Source organism: Aulonocara stuartgranti (assembly GCF_965226115.1).
Source record: "Aulonocara stuartgranti genome assembly, chromosome: 16".
In the NCBI taxonomy this organism is placed as follows: domain Eukaryota; kingdom Metazoa; phylum Chordata; class Actinopteri; order Cichliformes; family Cichlidae; genus Aulonocara; species Aulonocara stuartgranti.
In genome coordinates this window covers 12,947,451-12,964,854 of record NC_138952.1, presented here as the reverse complement: position 1 = coordinate 12,964,854, position 17,404 = coordinate 12,947,451, and the positions used below count along the sequence as shown (strand labels likewise).

The 17,404-nt window shown below is 39.0% G+C and overlaps 1 protein-coding gene across 6 annotated transcripts in view; it reads left to right on the top strand.

Annotated features, from left to right (window-relative positions):
- Positions 1 to 17,404, top strand: part of erbb4b (erb-b2 receptor tyrosine kinase 4b) — a 341,307-nt gene that overhangs the window by 228,764 nt on the left and 95,139 nt on the right. For all 6 annotated transcript variants that reach the window (XM_082509409.1, XM_082509412.1, XM_082509410.1 and 3 more), the window contains exons 4-7: positions 1,563 to 1,694; positions 6,550 to 6,615; positions 13,353 to 13,471; positions 16,900 to 17,041. In XM_082509409.1, coding sequence (XP_082365535.1) covers positions 1,563 to 1,694; positions 6,550 to 6,615; positions 13,353 to 13,471; positions 16,900 to 17,041 — 459 coding nt within the window. The remainder of the gene's footprint in view (positions 1 to 1,562; positions 1,695 to 6,549; positions 6,616 to 13,352; positions 13,472 to 16,899; positions 17,042 to 17,404) is intronic.

Sequence of the window (17,404 nt, the reverse complement as noted above, 5' to 3'; positions counted from 1 at the left end):
GGATCCACTTGTGAGAGATTTACACATAGTGTTTGAGAGCACGACTGTTGCATCTGTCCAGCTGATATTCGTCGAAGCAGCATTTCTTTCTAGGTTACACGCACAGGGATTAGCAAATATGTTTTGTCTTGTTTCATAGTTGTTGTTTTCTTTAGATAGATCACCACCACTACAAAGTGATAATAATGATGTATTTTTATTTTGTAAGATCGGTAAACTTTAAATATTTATAATAATAATTATATATACATATTTTTCATAACCGATGTATAATTTGATGTATACATTTGATACATGTTGGCTAACAAACCAGCCAGGATGAAGATGAATACACAGAAAAAATACATGTATCTCGCTAAACTGCGGTTCAAATCGTTCTATTGTGTAAACTATTTGAATTTGAGACATGGCCTCCTCCTGGTCGAGCGATATCGCTTATGTGGTGAGAAGCAGGATTAAATTCTTCCCTAACTCCTAGCACAAATGCAGATAGATGGGGGTGGGGTGGTGGTGGCTGGGGTTGTGGGGTGGGGAATCTGTGTAGGTAATACCACTGCCACCTATTATCCAATGATTATTATTTATATGAGCCTTTGTGGGATGATATTGTATTTGGCTCGTTCTGTGTGGAGCTGGTGGGGCGCCTCATGTATGATTATGTGTCTCATCGGTTTCAGCCCTGTGTCAGTAATCTGTTTGTATGGAGATAGAGAACACACAAGCTCTGTAAATAATGCAAATCTGCTACTGGGCTTCACTTCTTCTTTCCTTTTCTGCATTCCGTCTCTTTGTGCCTTTCTTTATGTGTCTCTCTCTTTCTCTTTAGCACTCTTTCTCTCTCTCATAAAAGTCAAGATTAAGCATTCTCTAAAGTCCTGCATGACGATAATCTGAACCACCCTCCGTATCCAATCATTCAACAGACAGTGGTGTACATTTCTATGTGTGTGTGTGTGGGGGGGGGGGGGGGGGGGGGGGATCAATTGTCCCTATAAGCCTGATGATCATTGGTTTGACAAGGGAAAGCATTTTATGATTTGAGATACATCACATCCTTGATGAAATACAATTTAAAAAAAAAAAAATATTAGGCCTGCTGCCCCTTACTGAGGATAAAATCCTATGGATTTAATGTTGGCCATGGGGCATAATTGATTCTATCGGCTCACAGCATAGAAGGAAAAGGATGAGAAAAACAACACAATGGGAAAAGATCAGAGGTTGTAATAACAGCAATATAACATGGCTTTGTCCTTGGTGCTTCACACCAACAGCAATCATTACATCTGTGTGACTCAAAATCAACTGTTCACCCCAAATAATTTCTTCTCCCCAGCTAAAAGAAAAACGTAGTCCTTACGTTTTTTTAATGACTATGGCTTTAACTTCATCTAGTCATGTTCTTTGTTATTGAAAAATTAGAAGGAAAAAGTCAATCAGTTGAAAAACATATCCAGAGAAGGGCAGCATGCTGAATTTGGTACATCCTACAGGTAAAAAGACATGAGAGCTCTTTGTATATATGTACTTAGTGTGTCCCTTATTTATTTGTTTTCTTACAGAAATCCTAAATGGAGGTGTTTATGTTGACCAAAACAAGTTCTTGTGCCATGCGGACACAATCCATTGGCAAGATATCGTCAAGTACCCAAGGATCCAACCTGTGGTGGTGCCCACCAACAGCAGTGTCACATGTAAGTAACCCAAATGGTACACATGAAGAAAATGAGAAAAAATTATTTGCAAAAGCCAAAAAAGGCACTTAAAATATATGGATATCCAGGAAAGCCCAACAAAAATCTGAATCAGTGGAAAGACGATTTCAAAAACAACGTACCTGTCCAACGTTTCCATTTTATGCTTTTCCTCTCCAAAGCATGAAGTGTAGATGCATGCAAAACATTTCAGAGAGTTGTAGTAAGCTGGAGTAACAACAGAGAGAGAGATTTTGTTTCAACCCAACGTGAAAATAATCACAGGATTTAAACAGACATTATTAGCACATTTACATGTAAACACATATTAGCCGCCTAGCTTAATTGTTTCTGGCAATTAAGGACCATGGAATGTACTTCACACATTTTTTGCTCACTACCAACTTCTTGGTTTTAAACATATTATCTCCCCCCACTGGTAATGCAACTTCTGCATGCAGTAATGCAATTTCTCCATGCATGTCCATTTCACGTTTTGTAGAAATGGACAAGGTGGACTGGCGTGTCTATTACATGTTTTGCTGTGATACTGGGTTCCATCAGATGTCGGTAATAACCTATCCAAGCCACACATGCAAAGAAATCAAACCATATGTTGTCCATAAATTATTTTATGTGTAATAATGAGAAATGACACAGGGGAGAACTATTGAAGAAGTAATGCATGAAGAAAGGGAGGTGTAAAAAGGCATGGAATGTCATGACACAAGCTGAAATCTATCAGTAATTAAAAAGCAATCCTGCCACTTTAGTGCAAATTAATATCAGCCGGTTATGTCCCAACTGATGGCCTATAAAAAGGTGTCTCATTACAAAGGTGTCACACAAGAAACATGATGGGTAAAACCACTGAGCTCTCTCAACACCTTTGCAACCTTATTGCTGCAGAACACACTGAAGGCAATGGTTGCAGAAGAATTTCTGAACTACTTAAAGTTCCAGTGAGCTCTGTTGGGGCCATAATCAAAACATGCTTTACCATAAACCTGGTGTAGACGACCAGGTGTGCCACAAGATTTCAGACAGAGGAGTAAATAGATTTATCAGAAGAGTTCTCCAAGAGTCAAGGGCCACTTGTAGAGAGCTACAGAAAGACATTGAATGAGCGCATGCAATTGTTTCAAAGAAAACGATAAGTAATACTCTCAGCCAACATGGCTTGTATGCAAGCTCACCATGCAAGACTCCTTTGTCGAAAAAAAAAAAAAGCATGTTGAAGTGTTTTTAACGTTTGCTAAAAAAGCAATTAGACAAACCTGTGAAATACTGAGACAATATAGTCGGGTCAGAGGAGACCAAAATTGAAGTCTATGGAACATAACAACACCATAACGACAGTGTTTGGAGGTGGGAACATCATACTGCACTGGCACACTTCATATAATTGAAAGACAGATGAATAGAAAACTGTAACAAAACACAAGACATTCTTGATAAAAATCTGCTATGAATATGAAACAAGGGTGGATGTTTCAGAAAGGCAATGATCCCAAAATAAAGCTGCTAGAATGGCCCATCCAGTCACCTGAGCATATGCCGAGTATGGCCTGGAGGTCAAAATGGGACACATTCCCTAGTGTGGGTGAGAATGACCGAGCTAGATACAGAAAGACAAACTGGTGATGGCTAACCAGCCGGACATAGTGGTGGTGGACAAGCAGAAGAAGTACCATGGGCTGAGAGAAGCGCTCGAGAAGATGTGGAGGGTGAAGGGAACATGGTCCCTTTTTTTGTGTGTGGGTGTGTGTGTTTGTGTGCATTCTGTTGTTTTATGTATGTAATACACTTTTATACATTGAGTGAGTTACTGTTGCCCAATACCTTATTTTAAAGTTTTACCAATCAAACTTTTACCAAATAGGCGTTGTTGTTTTTTTTATTTAGTTTATTTATGGTATATATTTAAGGTAGTTTTGCAACTGATAGACAGTTTTTTTCCCTTTTAAACAACCTAATAATAATAATAATAATAATAATAATAATCTTTAATTTCTCTCACCTGTCATTTAATTTATTTCTTGATTTTAAAAAAAAAGTAGCTGAGAGAGTGTACCCTGATAATGAGGGTAGCAGATGTGATGGCTCAGTTGCTTAAACAAACTTGAATGAAGTCACGGCCACTCTACCTGGCAGTTTCTGTAACTCAAATTTGCAGGAATTTGTGCTAATTCTGAATTAGTCTTTAAAAATGTCTTTTCACAATTATTCCCCACACACTTGCCAAGGTCTTTCAGTGGCAGGTTATCTTTGACAAAAGAAAGGATCCAGAGGAGGCCCATTATCACAACCTGGTCGATTCACAATAAATGACTGAATGTGAGCAGCAAAACACTGTCATCACAAAATCACCCTTTGACCCTATTCTGTCACCCTGCTTACCATAACAATTCACAATGACTGCTAGCTCACATCACTTAAATGTCCTTCTGTAGCCAGCTGGAAGACCCGTTAATGAATGCATAGCATTATGATGGGATTTATTAGTGTGAAATACACATACTCAATCTGTCAGAGGACAGGGGATGATCAGTGAAATAACAATGCATTTACTGATCTCCTCTGACCCATTATTATTAATTTGCTGACTAAACCTCTTAGCATACTCGTTTCTTTTTGTTTTTAATTAACATTAATTTCTCACACTTTTTGACATTTAAATCCAATGTTGTTTTCACGTTTTTTTTTTCAAACTGTCTCATCTCATTCATTTACAAATGGAAACAAATAAACAAATGATAAAATACGCTATCACTGACTCTGATATAAACAAACAGACTTTTCCTTTTTGATGCATATGTCCTTGGAATCATCTCATAGTACTAGCTGAGGGCTTCAGATGCATGCTAAAAGCTCCAAGCATTGATATTCTGCTCAATCACCCTCCTCCCTGCAGCCCTGTTAGCCCTTGATCGACCCCGACTCCTTTGCAAGTCTTCCACCCTCGCTGAAAGATCAAGGGTCTGCAAACTTGTAATCCACAATTGAGAACATAATCTCTGTTTCATTTTTTGCGGCGACACAAGCTTCATGTTGTTTTGCTTGTGACTTATTTGTGCCATGGTTGTGTTATGTTATTGGTTTCAAAATAGGACTGTGATCTTTTTTTCTGTTTTTTTAAACTGATGCCCTGTTGATTCTGTTTAAACACCTCCATCTTTCGCTTGCTGTACACTGACGCTGGTATGGCAGCAGTTTCAACATTTTAACCTTCAGGGGATGTTAAAGATTACGGTGCATTCCGGGAAAGGGGGTTTGACGGTCTTATACAAGGTCAATGAGGATTTAGAAGCTGAGATAGTGAAGGCCATGGTCACTGAATGAAAACTCTTTGACTTGACTTCCTGGGGCACATAGCACGGAGAAGAACAAAGAATTAAGGAAGAACAGCAGAAGTTCTGCCTGTATGGCTGGCGGACATTTGTATTAATATCCCATTTGTATACTGCTTTCATACAGACAAAGCTGCCAGCCTTTCTCTCAAATTTTACTAAATTGTCAGTTCAATAGGGACACACTGGAGAAACAGAAAAAAAATAGAGAAATGTAGTGGTTTAAGAAAAAAGGGACAGGAATAGGCACTAAGGGAAAGAGAGCTACAGAGGAGTGATGAATCTATAAGTGATGGATGAAGAGAAAAATGTGTAGTAGATGGGCTCAAAAATGAGGAAGAAGAAGAGGGCAGAAGATGGAGATTCTCATGTTGAGCAATGGAGTCAGTCGGATGCTAATAGCTCTCATCTGGAGAGGCTGATGGACAGAGGACAGCACTTCTGCACTTATCCAGACTCACTTCTCCCAGCAGTCAATTACTAGACAGTCAATTAAGTCCTCCAAAAACCCAGAAAGGCACTGGCTAAAGCTCTGAGGGTATGATGCTGCTTACCGCTCCTTTACTGCTTTTATCTCAACCTGATGTGTGCTGGCTTCATGCTGGGCTGGTTTAGCGTGAAGTGGCAAAAAGAATCATCTCATTTTCCCAAAATAACCTGTGCCAAGGTTATTTTGGATTTTATTACCACAACAGCATATATCAGTCAAGGAAGATGGATCTTTCCTGCCTTAAAATATATATGTATAAAAAAAACAATGTTGAGAATTCAAAGGTTTTTTTCTTAACTCTTAAGATTGTATCAGTTAAATGTAGTATCATCGTCATATTAACAAATTAACTGCTGCATGCTACTTGCAGTACCTACAGTTCAATGATTACAATCATAATTGCAATGATGGCAATAACTTTAATTATTTGGTGCCTTTAAAGAGTTTTTGTATAAAGAGTTTACAAACTGCTCTGGCAGACAAGCATAAGCAGGACTCAAACAGAAAAGAAGGACCAAGAGCCAAAAATAAAAAGAAGAACATTAGCACAAATTGCACAATTGTATCCCTAAAAAATACCAATAAAGGGATTTGAAGGAAGTCAATGAACATTAAAATCTAAAAATCAATCCTAACATGTACAGGATTATATCCAGGAAGAAGTTGAGCTGTTGCATAACTAGGCGAGAAAGACACTATTGTGGTATAACAGAAGAAAGACTTATTCAAAGTTTTAAAAAGGTCACAATTGCTCAGTGTGAGCAAACAGAATGCACCTATGCATGCATATCCAAAGAAAAACATACAAATAGATATTAAGTGAATTCAAAGTTAAACCACATGATCCTCCATAGTTTTGTTCACTATGTGAGTTTGGTTTGCCTTTGGTTGAGTGCTTGAAGACAAACTCCAGCAGCAATTCTCTGGTCTGTTTTAAGGTTGAATGACACTGACAATAGTTTGTGAAGTTGCAGTTTGAAATGCCAATAGTCTCTTTCCTTGAACCTCTATGCAGGTCAAAAATGCCACCGTTCCTGCAATGGCCGTTGCTGGGGACCCAAAGAGGACCAGTGCCAAAGCTGTAAGTTAATTATTATTATCTGATTAGAACTTCGAGTTGTTAGAATCACCACTGAGTGACTTTTGCATGCATCAAAACTTTACTGATAACTGTTGTGGGTCAAAAATAAAATTTAGCATATCTTTAGCATACCTGGCAATGTACTTGGAACGAGATTCCAAGCAGGGGTCTTGAACTCCAGGCCTCAAGGGCCGGTGTCCTGCAGGTTTTAGATGTGTCCTTGATCCAACACAGCTGATTCAAATGGCTAAATTACCTCGTCAACATGTCTTGAAGTTCTCCAGAGGCCTGGTAATGAACTAATCATTTGATTCAGGTGTGTTGACCCAGGGTGAGATCTAAAACCTGCAGGACACCGGCCCTCGAGGCCGTGTGTGTGTATATGTGCGTGTATGTGCGTGAACAGTGTTATGAACTGTGAGACTTGTTACTGCAGCATCTTTCAGTTTGAAAACAGGAAATGAAAGTGCCATTTTTGTAAATGACAAATCTCTTATTCTTGAATTAAAGTTGAGTCATCTGTTTGATTGGGCAAATTTCACTAAATCACAATATCAACTTTGAGACATTAGACACTAGGCCAAAAACAATTTTCCAAATAATCAAAGACCTTTATCTTTTTGCTCACTTGTTGATATTTTGCATTTATTTTGTTTGGTTTATACTAGTCATAAAAAGAAATACAACTTTGTGTTAAAATATAGACTGTATTGACCAACACTGTAATATGTGTGTAGATAGATATATTAGCTGGGGACAACCATAACCATAATATTATGTAGTTTCACAGGCAAAATTACAAAAATAGTTTAGGCAGCCTGTTTGATACATTGGTGACAAAGGGTTAAGTCTTTAGTTTAACCCAGGGGTCTCAAACTCCAGTCCTCGAGGGCCAGTGTCCTGAAACTTTTCCATGTGTCCCTGTTGCAACACAAATTAATAAAATTAGTAGGTCATCAGCAAGGGTATAGAACTTGACTGCATGCTGGATTGGTAACTCCTAAGTAAATGTAAATGTTTGGAAAAATGTACTTCTAAAAGTACTTTTATTGCACCATGATCATTCACTGATGAACTGCTGTAACATGAATCAAATGGCTGAATTGTCACCGCAGCATGCAGTCAAGTTCTATAGAGTCTTGCTGATGACCTGTTAACTGTATTCAGGTGAGGTAATTCCTAAAGTGCAAAAACTTGGCATGTCTTTAGCATGGTGTGCAGTGTGTTCTTAAATAGAAAAAAACTTGAGGAAACTGGACAAGTGGAGGACAAAAGAAGTGGTAGGTCTAAAAAAGCAGATGAAAAGTATCAGAAAGTCATGTCCCAAGAAATATATTTTTAAAAAACCCAGCAAAGACCTCATAGAGGACCTGAGAGGAGAGGACCATCCAGCCCTTCAGTAGAACCATCTACTGTTCACCGAAGCTTCTTTAGAAATGGTCTAAGTGAAAGAATGGCTGTCAAGAAGCTAGTCCTAATCAAGAGAAACAGGGAAAAAGGCAGAGGTATGCCACATTACACAAGAGCTGCACTGCAAATCAGTGGCAACAGGTGTTTATGGAAATAAGAGGCAGGATTGAGCACAGTAGTTTGTAAGCATATTACTCACAAACTAAGCACAACCCCATGCTGCCTCTGTGGAAACGGGACATGAGAATATCACCAATAAATTAGCATCTAAAATTATATTTGAATTCCATAAAGTGAAGGTTTTCCTGCTTGTTGCCCCAAAGGGATGACATCAGATTTTTCTTTGGGGTTTTTTTGCTGTTGAAAGTCATCATTTCTTTTGAGGAGACTGTATGCTCTCCAAATTAACACACATGATATTCTGGTATTTTAATGAACACAGCTCCACAATGCAAAGGAATTTTAGCCTCAAAAATGTATAATCAACAGATCAGATCAAAATAATCAAAACAGGGATGCTCTTTAGATCATTCTATCAAGCAGAAAGTTTGATGTGGCTTTGACTGGTATTAAATAGACGTCGTCACACGGATTTTATTAGTACTACTGGTTGGAAATTTCTAAAAAACAAAGTTTTACCAGCAATTTAAAAATCAGACAAATCTTCTGTGTTAACCTTATTAAAGATCATTAATACAAAAATCCTAGATTCAAGGACAAAAAACAACATCATCTACATTCACTGATTAAATAACTTGCAGTCTACAAAAGGAAAAACATTTTACACAAGGCTGTGATGAGTGGTTGTTTCTTGTCTTCACCTATGAGGAAAGCTCTTATTTTAAACCGGATCATTAAAAGATAACAAAAGTTTCACTGTGATGCAAATGATATGTGACAGCCTAACTGCAAGTAGTGAAACAGGAACAGCAACAATCCCTCCATTTTAATATTGTTCTACAGTTCTGAAAAATACAAAACAAGGCTTTTTAGAAAAAAACATTTGAGAATGTTGTAAGAGAGGGTTCGTCACATATTTTCTGATGATGATTCCCACACCTCAGGCATGGGGAGTGCTGTTTAGGTTGGGAACCGGTGATGATTGTAATGCTAATGATGGTTTTGGCTCTCATACCTGTCAGGAAAAGCAATTCTTAATTGTATACAACATGTTTCTGACAAGGCATAGCCTCATCTGGATGTGATGCAAGCCGTCACCCATCTGTGCATGGACTGCACAAGTGTTTAGACCTGCTGTTGAGGAATTGCTCTCCATTCCTGGATGAGTGCAGCCTGCAGCTGTGTAATGCTCACTGGTTGTGGCTGCATTTGAAGAAATATTGGGTTTAAATGCTGGCCAAGCAAGTGTCTGGATATGCTCCTGATCCAGAAAGGCCTTAACTACCCTGGCAGTGTGAAGGTTGGCTTTGTCCTGCTGAAACAGCCACGGGGCTGGGATCCTGCTGCAAGAATTGCACAAATGCATGTTGGAGTATTTCATTTTTACTCTATCCAGTCAAATGTTGACCAAGTCGACCAATAGGCAGATCAGAAATCGTTGTCTCATGGACATGAAAGGCTGCAGCAACAGCTAAGTCATGCATGCCAGCATCCAGCATCTGGTCTCATTCAAATTTAGTCAGTAGCAGCACGGCAGCACTGACGACAATGTTGTGCATATTCTGATGCTTCAGAATGCAATTAACTTAACGAGTTCTGAGGTGTTCGGTAAACATTGGCTAGAGAGAGAGATTGGCTAATGCAACATGCTTTTGCCTACACAAGTAAACATCAAATAAGTCCACTTTTTAACAATAAAATTAATTTAAAAAAAATTATATTTTTACTAATACTAAAGAATTATTTTGTTACAATTGCATTGTTTTCCAGCGTAGTTCAGAGTAACTGTGCTTAAATTAATTAGGTGTCATAAAATAGTAATTTTTAAGGCTGCACTTTTGTTAATGGTTAGCTCTACAAGCCCTCTTCACAGCCCACAGTGGCTCACCCTTCTATCTGTGTTTAACACATACTAACATCCACAGGAAGACTTCATATTTAGTATATTTTTGACCTATAGCAAACTGTATGTACACATTTAGTTTTAGTCAGAAACAAAATTATGTACTCACATGGACACATGCTCACATTTCTTTCCTCATTACATACCTCTTTACCTCTCACATTCCTTTTTTTTATTGTACCACCCTTCATCAAGTTCTTGCTCTTTGTCCATCACTTCGTACTTAGACCACTTCATCTATGCCTTCCAACCCTGGCATGTCACATCTTATTTGTTCTGTGGTTGTGATCTCGTTAAGATAATGAGGAATGAACTGTTTGACCAGAACCTGTTAACAACGCGTCACAGAGGAGGCCCAGATAAGCCCTGGCCCCATCTATCTGCCTTGTTTCAGCTGTGATCGCGCCATCTCTCTATCCTCATCCATTTATTTGTGGATGCCATGATTCATCTTTTATTTTACTTGCTTTCAAAAAAGAAGAGCTTTTTTTCTTGCACTGGAATGCTTTTAATTATGAAGTTTAATTATGACGAACCAAATACACCGAGGAAGTAAATTACAATTCAAAACCACTCTCTTTACTGAGTCTCTCACATAAAAAACTGGATCTCTGTCAGCAGAGGTAGTTTTTTTCCATAGAAGTACATGTTATGTTCTATAAAAGGATACAGGATAAAGTACTCACACCTGCTCTAAACGAAACAGCAATTTTTATTAGTTGTACCACTGGCTGCAGAGATCGCAACTGACAAGTTCTGTGGTCCTTGATAATAACAGATGACATCAGACCCTTTGAACTGGGTGGTGATTGTGGTATAATATATATATATGTGTGTGTGTGTGTGTGTGTGTGTGTGTGTGTGTGTCTCTGTGTGTGCACTGCGTGAAATGCAAAGAGGAAGTTTTGCTCCATCTTTCCCATGTTAAATTGCATCAAAATAAACTTCTGGACCTTCGAAACACACAAAATAGAAACACTGTGAGACTACAAGTGGTGAATATCTCAGATCTATCAGCTCATAGATAAAAAAAAGAAGCGTATCTATTCACAAACATCCCATGATGAAGGTGTTTATTCATTTCAGTTTATTCATCATAGCCTTATCACTACATCTAGTTAATGAGGCATTTTTGAAATGCAAATAATTTCAAAAATACGGCATTAACAAGGGTATTAATTAGCAAATAAAGACTTATACTTGTCAAATTAAGCACACTATTTATCATTGATATGTTTTCCCTTTGCTTTAAGAAGTCATTTCACTTTCAACATTGGGAATCACTGTAACTGATATGCAATTGAATTGACCTCCTGTGTCAAACTGCTACCTTTTAACTGTAAACTTTTGAGCCATTGCGCTGTAAGGCAAACATTTGATCTATAGACATTCATTCCCTATTTAAATAAAGTTACACTTAAGAATAAATTGAAAAATTAACTGAATATTTTGTCTCAGAAAAAGACAGGTGTTGAGAACCAGATGTGCCCAATAATAATAATAATAATAATAATAAATTCACAGGGGAACTCAGAGGCATTGGTTCCTGTGAGTGATGTCTGTAATTTGATTTGTTTTGTTTTTTGTCTTTAGTTATTCTTAACCTCCTAAGACCTGAACTCTTCCACGGCATGCATTTTTAATTTCTCATTGATATTTGGTCACATTGGGGCCCGATTTTTTTTTTTTTACCTTATTTTTGTTTTTAATAAAAATAAGAGCCACATATGAGGATATTCATTTAAAATTGTGATAGAACAGTAGCAGTATAATGTCCTCATAAGTGGATATCAGGCCCTTGTAGAGCAAAATTTAGTATTTTGGTCTAAATAACCCAAAATGTGATGTCCACATATGTGGACGCCAGGTCCTAGGAGGTTAAAGTGGATTTTTAAAGCCAAATTGACAAACATAATTGTGTCCGTCTCTGGCGATGTGGCTTGGCCATTATTTTGACAAAGTGTCTTTTGAATAAAGCAGACCATATCAATGCAGGCCAGGCACTGTTAATTGAATGCTACTGATGGTAAATCAGTAGCTTTCCACTCAGTAGCATGAGTGTGTGTGTCTGTGTGTCCATGTTTGTTTGGCGACTTGTCCATAGCTTTTATCTATCATGGTGATGGTGTCCTGTCAACACAAGGCTGCAGGGAAACATAACACAGATCAAAAAAACAATGGCCCTGCTCAAAACAAAAATAAGCACCACCAATAGATGTGTAATGGTGTACAATAGTAGCCTTACGTTCCCCAGTAATATTTACTGTTGCAATTTACTTTCTTAGTTTCAGTTCTGACCAGTTCGCTTTAACCTTTATCACCAAATATATTCTTAAAATGACATTGAATTTTATTCATATTACAAGCTTTTGTTGTTTGTGTTCAGTTAACGCTGGCTCCACATCGTCGAGCATCTTTCACCTCATACAACCAAAAGCCATAGCTGTCACTAATTACCAACATGACTGAGTATAAAAAGAACAGAGAGCCTCAGTCATTTAGAAGTAAAAGTAAATATGATAACAACAAAATTATGCAAATAGTTTAATTTGTAATTACAGTACATTCATTTATCCAAACCACTATGTATAATATCTTTTTTTAACCCACCCCAATACTTTATCTTGTGCCAACTTTACTGGTTCATCCATAACTGCTTAGTTATGTATTCCTGCTCTATAATGAAAGTCCCACTGCTGACACTTAAGCTATGTCAATTACCAGCTGTCTTTACCTGTGAAATAGCAGGGTCCTATGTACATTTATATATGGCTGTCAAGAAGAAAGGCACACAGACATGCGGCCGCCCATATGATTGCAAAGGTGGACAGATGTTCACTTTGGTAGTACATTCAGATAAGAATCGCTATGTCTTTGTTGCACTGAGCCAGACAGCAGACGAGAGCAGAGATGAAAACATGATTGAAGATAGCTAGTAGGTGGTAAAAAGAACTTCTGCTTCAGCTGAACTCACCAGACACAGACACATGTAAAAACATGTGTATGCATGCATTTTACAAAGCAATAGATGGTAGGTAGGTTAGTATAGTATATATAACTTCCAGAGCAGATGATGAAGTTGACGTTACCCCCCCACCTCTCAAAGGTTTTACAGTGACAACTTTCCAGTGACTGGGCTTTAATTTTTTTATCTTCACCTGCCATTTGAACTGGCTAGACAGACACATTCTAAGACTGTGTTGTGTTTACGTTTTATATATGTATGCATAAAGTACGTGTATTGTATATACATTTTATCCTTTGTTTGTGTCTCTCTCTTTTTAACATGCCTGTAACTTCAAAGTAACTAAGACAGTGTGTGCGGAGCAGTGTGACGGCCGTTGCTTTGGTCCCTTTGTTAGTGACTGCTGCCACCGTGAGTGTGCAGGTGGCTGTTATGGCCCAAAGGACACAGACTGCTTTGTAAGTGAACACACACACACACACACATACACACACTTTACATCATTACGGTGTGACAAAAGAGGTTAAAGTGATCATTTTCCTGGTGATATTACCATGTCAATATGGTTACGCAGATAACATTTTGTGTTAACACTTTGTTTTACGTTTCTCTTCTGCTTCTTCTTCTTTTTTTTTTGGTTTCTTAAGTCTGACACATTTTACTTGTGACTTTTTCCTTCCTTCAATTTCAGGTACCTCTTAAAATGGATTTCACTCAGTTTTTAAATGCCACTTGTATGGCAAATATCGTTTGATGACATTTAATTCTCTTTTCTTCCTGACATGAGTGTCATTGTTAAATATAGACTTCACTGGGAACTCTTCATTCTGACTTTTTGCCATGTGCTTTATCACTTTTATCTGTGCTTGTTTTCATGTTAAACTTGTTTCTGAGGCTGTGAGTCCGTGGCTAATCGAGCTCTTCTTCCTGGCTTTGGAAAAGCAAGTTCTGTATCATAATTTTTTATTCTTCTGTTCTCTTCACAATCATCATAAAATTGAGAAAATGGCAAAGTAAATTCTTGATTGAATCCTGGCAAATTCAAAGTCTTTAGACACAAGAATTTATTATATATATTATATATCTAAAAAAATTATATCTATATTATTATCATAGATAACATTAAATGTGTACAAGTATATGTTTTTTAGGGTCTGTAAACACATATAGAATAAGTACATGTCTTAGTACAGGAATATTCAATTAAAATTTAAGGAGGTCCAGTCAGAGAAAATTTCCTCAAGCAAACATCCAGAAAATCAAGTTCCACATGCATTATAATTACGTAGCCTAACAGTTGTACCAGTGTGTGCATATAGTCAACCTCTGGGTGTAAAGTAAAACAAAGTATAATTAAATTCATCAGTATTTCAATCATATTTGTTATTAATTTTTACAATGGACTGGCAGGTACTGCAATAACAAAATAATAATGAAGTCGAGGTGAAAAGCATTTCAGTGTGTGTTAACACAATGCTAAATAGGAAAGACATCAGTAATGAGCTTAGAGAAACAATTGTTGCTGCCCAATCTGGAAACGGACAACTCCATCAGCCTACAGTGACAAAAATTGTTCATTCAAGTAGGAAACACTTAAGAAAGTCGTTCATCTTCCCAAGGTCAAATACTCAGAGAAACTACCAAAAGTCCAAGAGTTACATCTCAGACTCTACAGGCCTCAGTTAGCATGTTACATGTTAAAGTTCCCATTGCTACAGGCCATTCAGTCCTTACACGAACATTGCAAGAGCTTGGTCCGCATAGCTGGCAATAAGTCGGACTCGTTCCCGGTGGGTGATGGGCTCCGCCAGGGCTGCTCTTTGTCACCGATTCTGTTCATAATTTTTATGGACAGAATTTCTAGGTGTAGCCAAGTGGCGGAAGGCTTTCACTTCGGTGGTCTCAGGATCTCATCTCTGCTTTTCGCAGATGATGTGGTCCTGTTGGCTTCATCAGGTGATGGGCTCCAGCTCGCCTTGGAACGGTTCGCAGCCGAGTGTGAAGCGGTGGGAATGAGAATCAGCACCTCCAAAACTGAGGCTATGGTCCTCGGCCGGGAAAAGGGTGGAGTGCCCACTCCGGGTCAGGGACGAGACCCTGCCCCAAGTGGAGGAGTTCAAGTATCTCAGGGTTTTGTTCACGAGTGATGGGAGAAGGGATTGGGAGACAGACAGATTGGTGCAGCGACTGCAGTGATGCGGATGCTGGCCCGGTCTGTTGTGGTGAAGAGAGAGCTGAGTGTACAAGTGAAGCTCTCAATTTACCGGTCGATCTACGTCCCTACCCTCACCTATGGTCACGAGCTGTGGGTAGTGACCGAAAAAAACGAGATCGCAAATACAAGCGGCAGAAATGGGTTTCCTCCGAAGGGTGGCTGGTCTCTCCCTTAGACATAGGGTGAGAAGTTCGGCCAAGTTCGGGACTAGAGCCGTTGCTCCTCCACATCGAAATGAGCCAGCTGAGGTGGTTCAGGCATCTGACAAGGATGCCCCCCTGGGCGCCTCCTGGGTAAGGTTTTCCGGGCATGTCCCAGGACACGCTGGAGAGATTATATCTCTCGGCTGGCCTGAGAACACCTTGGCGTTCCCCCGGATAAGGTGGAGGAGGTGGCTGGGGAGAGGGAGGGCTTCTCTGCTTGGCCATGACCCGGCCCCGAATAAGCAGAAGAAAATGGATGGATGTTAAAGTTCAGGACAGTACAATTGCATAACTAAAAATGACTGAACAAGTATAGGTTGTTTGGAAAGATGCCAGGAGAAAGCCTTTTCTCTTTAAAAAGAACAATGCTGTATAGCTTGGGTGGGCAAATTTGTATCTTAACAAACCTTAACAAACAAGACTTTTGGTCATTTTGGGACACACAAGATTAAAGTTGCAATGTGTGGCCATAGTGACACATTTGCGACTGTGGCTCAGGGGTTGGGAAGCGCATCTGTAACCGGAAGGTCGCCGGTTCAGTCCCCGGGCTCTCTGTCCTGGTCATTGTGTCCTTGGGCAAGACACTTTACCCTACCGCCTACTGGTGATGGCCAGAGGGGCCGATGGTGCAATATGGCAGCCTCGCTTCTGTCAGTCTGCCCCAGGGCAGCTGTGGCTACAACCTCCACCAGTGTGTGAATGCGAGAGTGAATGAATAGTGGTATTGTAAAGCGCTTTGGGTGCCTTGAAAAGCGCTATATAAATCCAACCCATTATTATTATTGCCAAATACAAAACACAGGATGTTATAAACACCCCATACCAACTATTAAACACGTTGGTAGACGGGTGAGGATTCAGGTTTGTTTTGTAGCCATAGAATCTGGCCACTTTGGAGTTATTAGGTTAACCTGAACTCTTCTGTATTGTTAAGTCATATGTCAAGTTGTCTGCGTCGTGGCTACAGCTTAGTCCAAATTGGGTCGTACAACAAGACTGTGATGGGAAGTACAGCAAATCTAAAAATTAATAGTTGGAAAAGAAAACGATCAAGGTATTCCAATGGCCCAGTCAAAGTCCAGAGCTCAACCAGACTAAAATTCTGTAGCTTAACTTTTTTAAAAAGAATCAAGCAAAATACGATTTCTGTATCTACTTTTTTCCACTCCGGCTTGATTTTTCTTAGTAAAATTAAACTGATTGTAATATCATTGGGTGCATGCTGATAGTCTCCATCTCCACCTTTCAGTAATATCACTACTGGACATTGAAAGGAAATTGCAATACAAACCTGGGGTCAGGCTGGCAGCAGTTATGAATAAACGTGAAACCAGATTTTGGCCACACAATCAAAAGTAACCTAATCTGTGACTGTGTACGGATCATGTAAATATACTACTACCACTACAAGTACTAGTACTATTACTACAACTACTACTGCTAATAATACTTATGTGGATGTTTGCAGGCCTGCACCAACTTTAATGACAGTGGGGCATGTGTGACCCAGTGCCCTCAGCCATTTGTCTACAACCCTACCACCTTCCAGCTGGAGCATAACCCTAGGGCAAAGTACACCTATGGAGCTTTCTGCGTCAAGAAGTGTCCACGTAAGTCTGACCACCTGGACAAACACAAACATACATACATACACACACAGACAAACACACCCCCACACACAAACATGGATACTCCACATACATGCATACTGCTTTAAACATTAATCTTAAGTCATAACCTCTACATAGCTACACTTTAAGTACTAATTTAATGGGACAGTTTCAGTTCACTGTGGATAATTACACCTGCATCCATGTGCAATCCATCAGCTGATTTCCTTGGTCTTCGAGACCCACAAGCAGGAGGAATGGACAGTAGCAATGCCTGTTATGTTCTTTATAACCCTCATTTGCATTGGACTGGAAGATAAATGCAGCTGCTTCTTGAATTGCATTTACTCCTTAGGTTTCTCA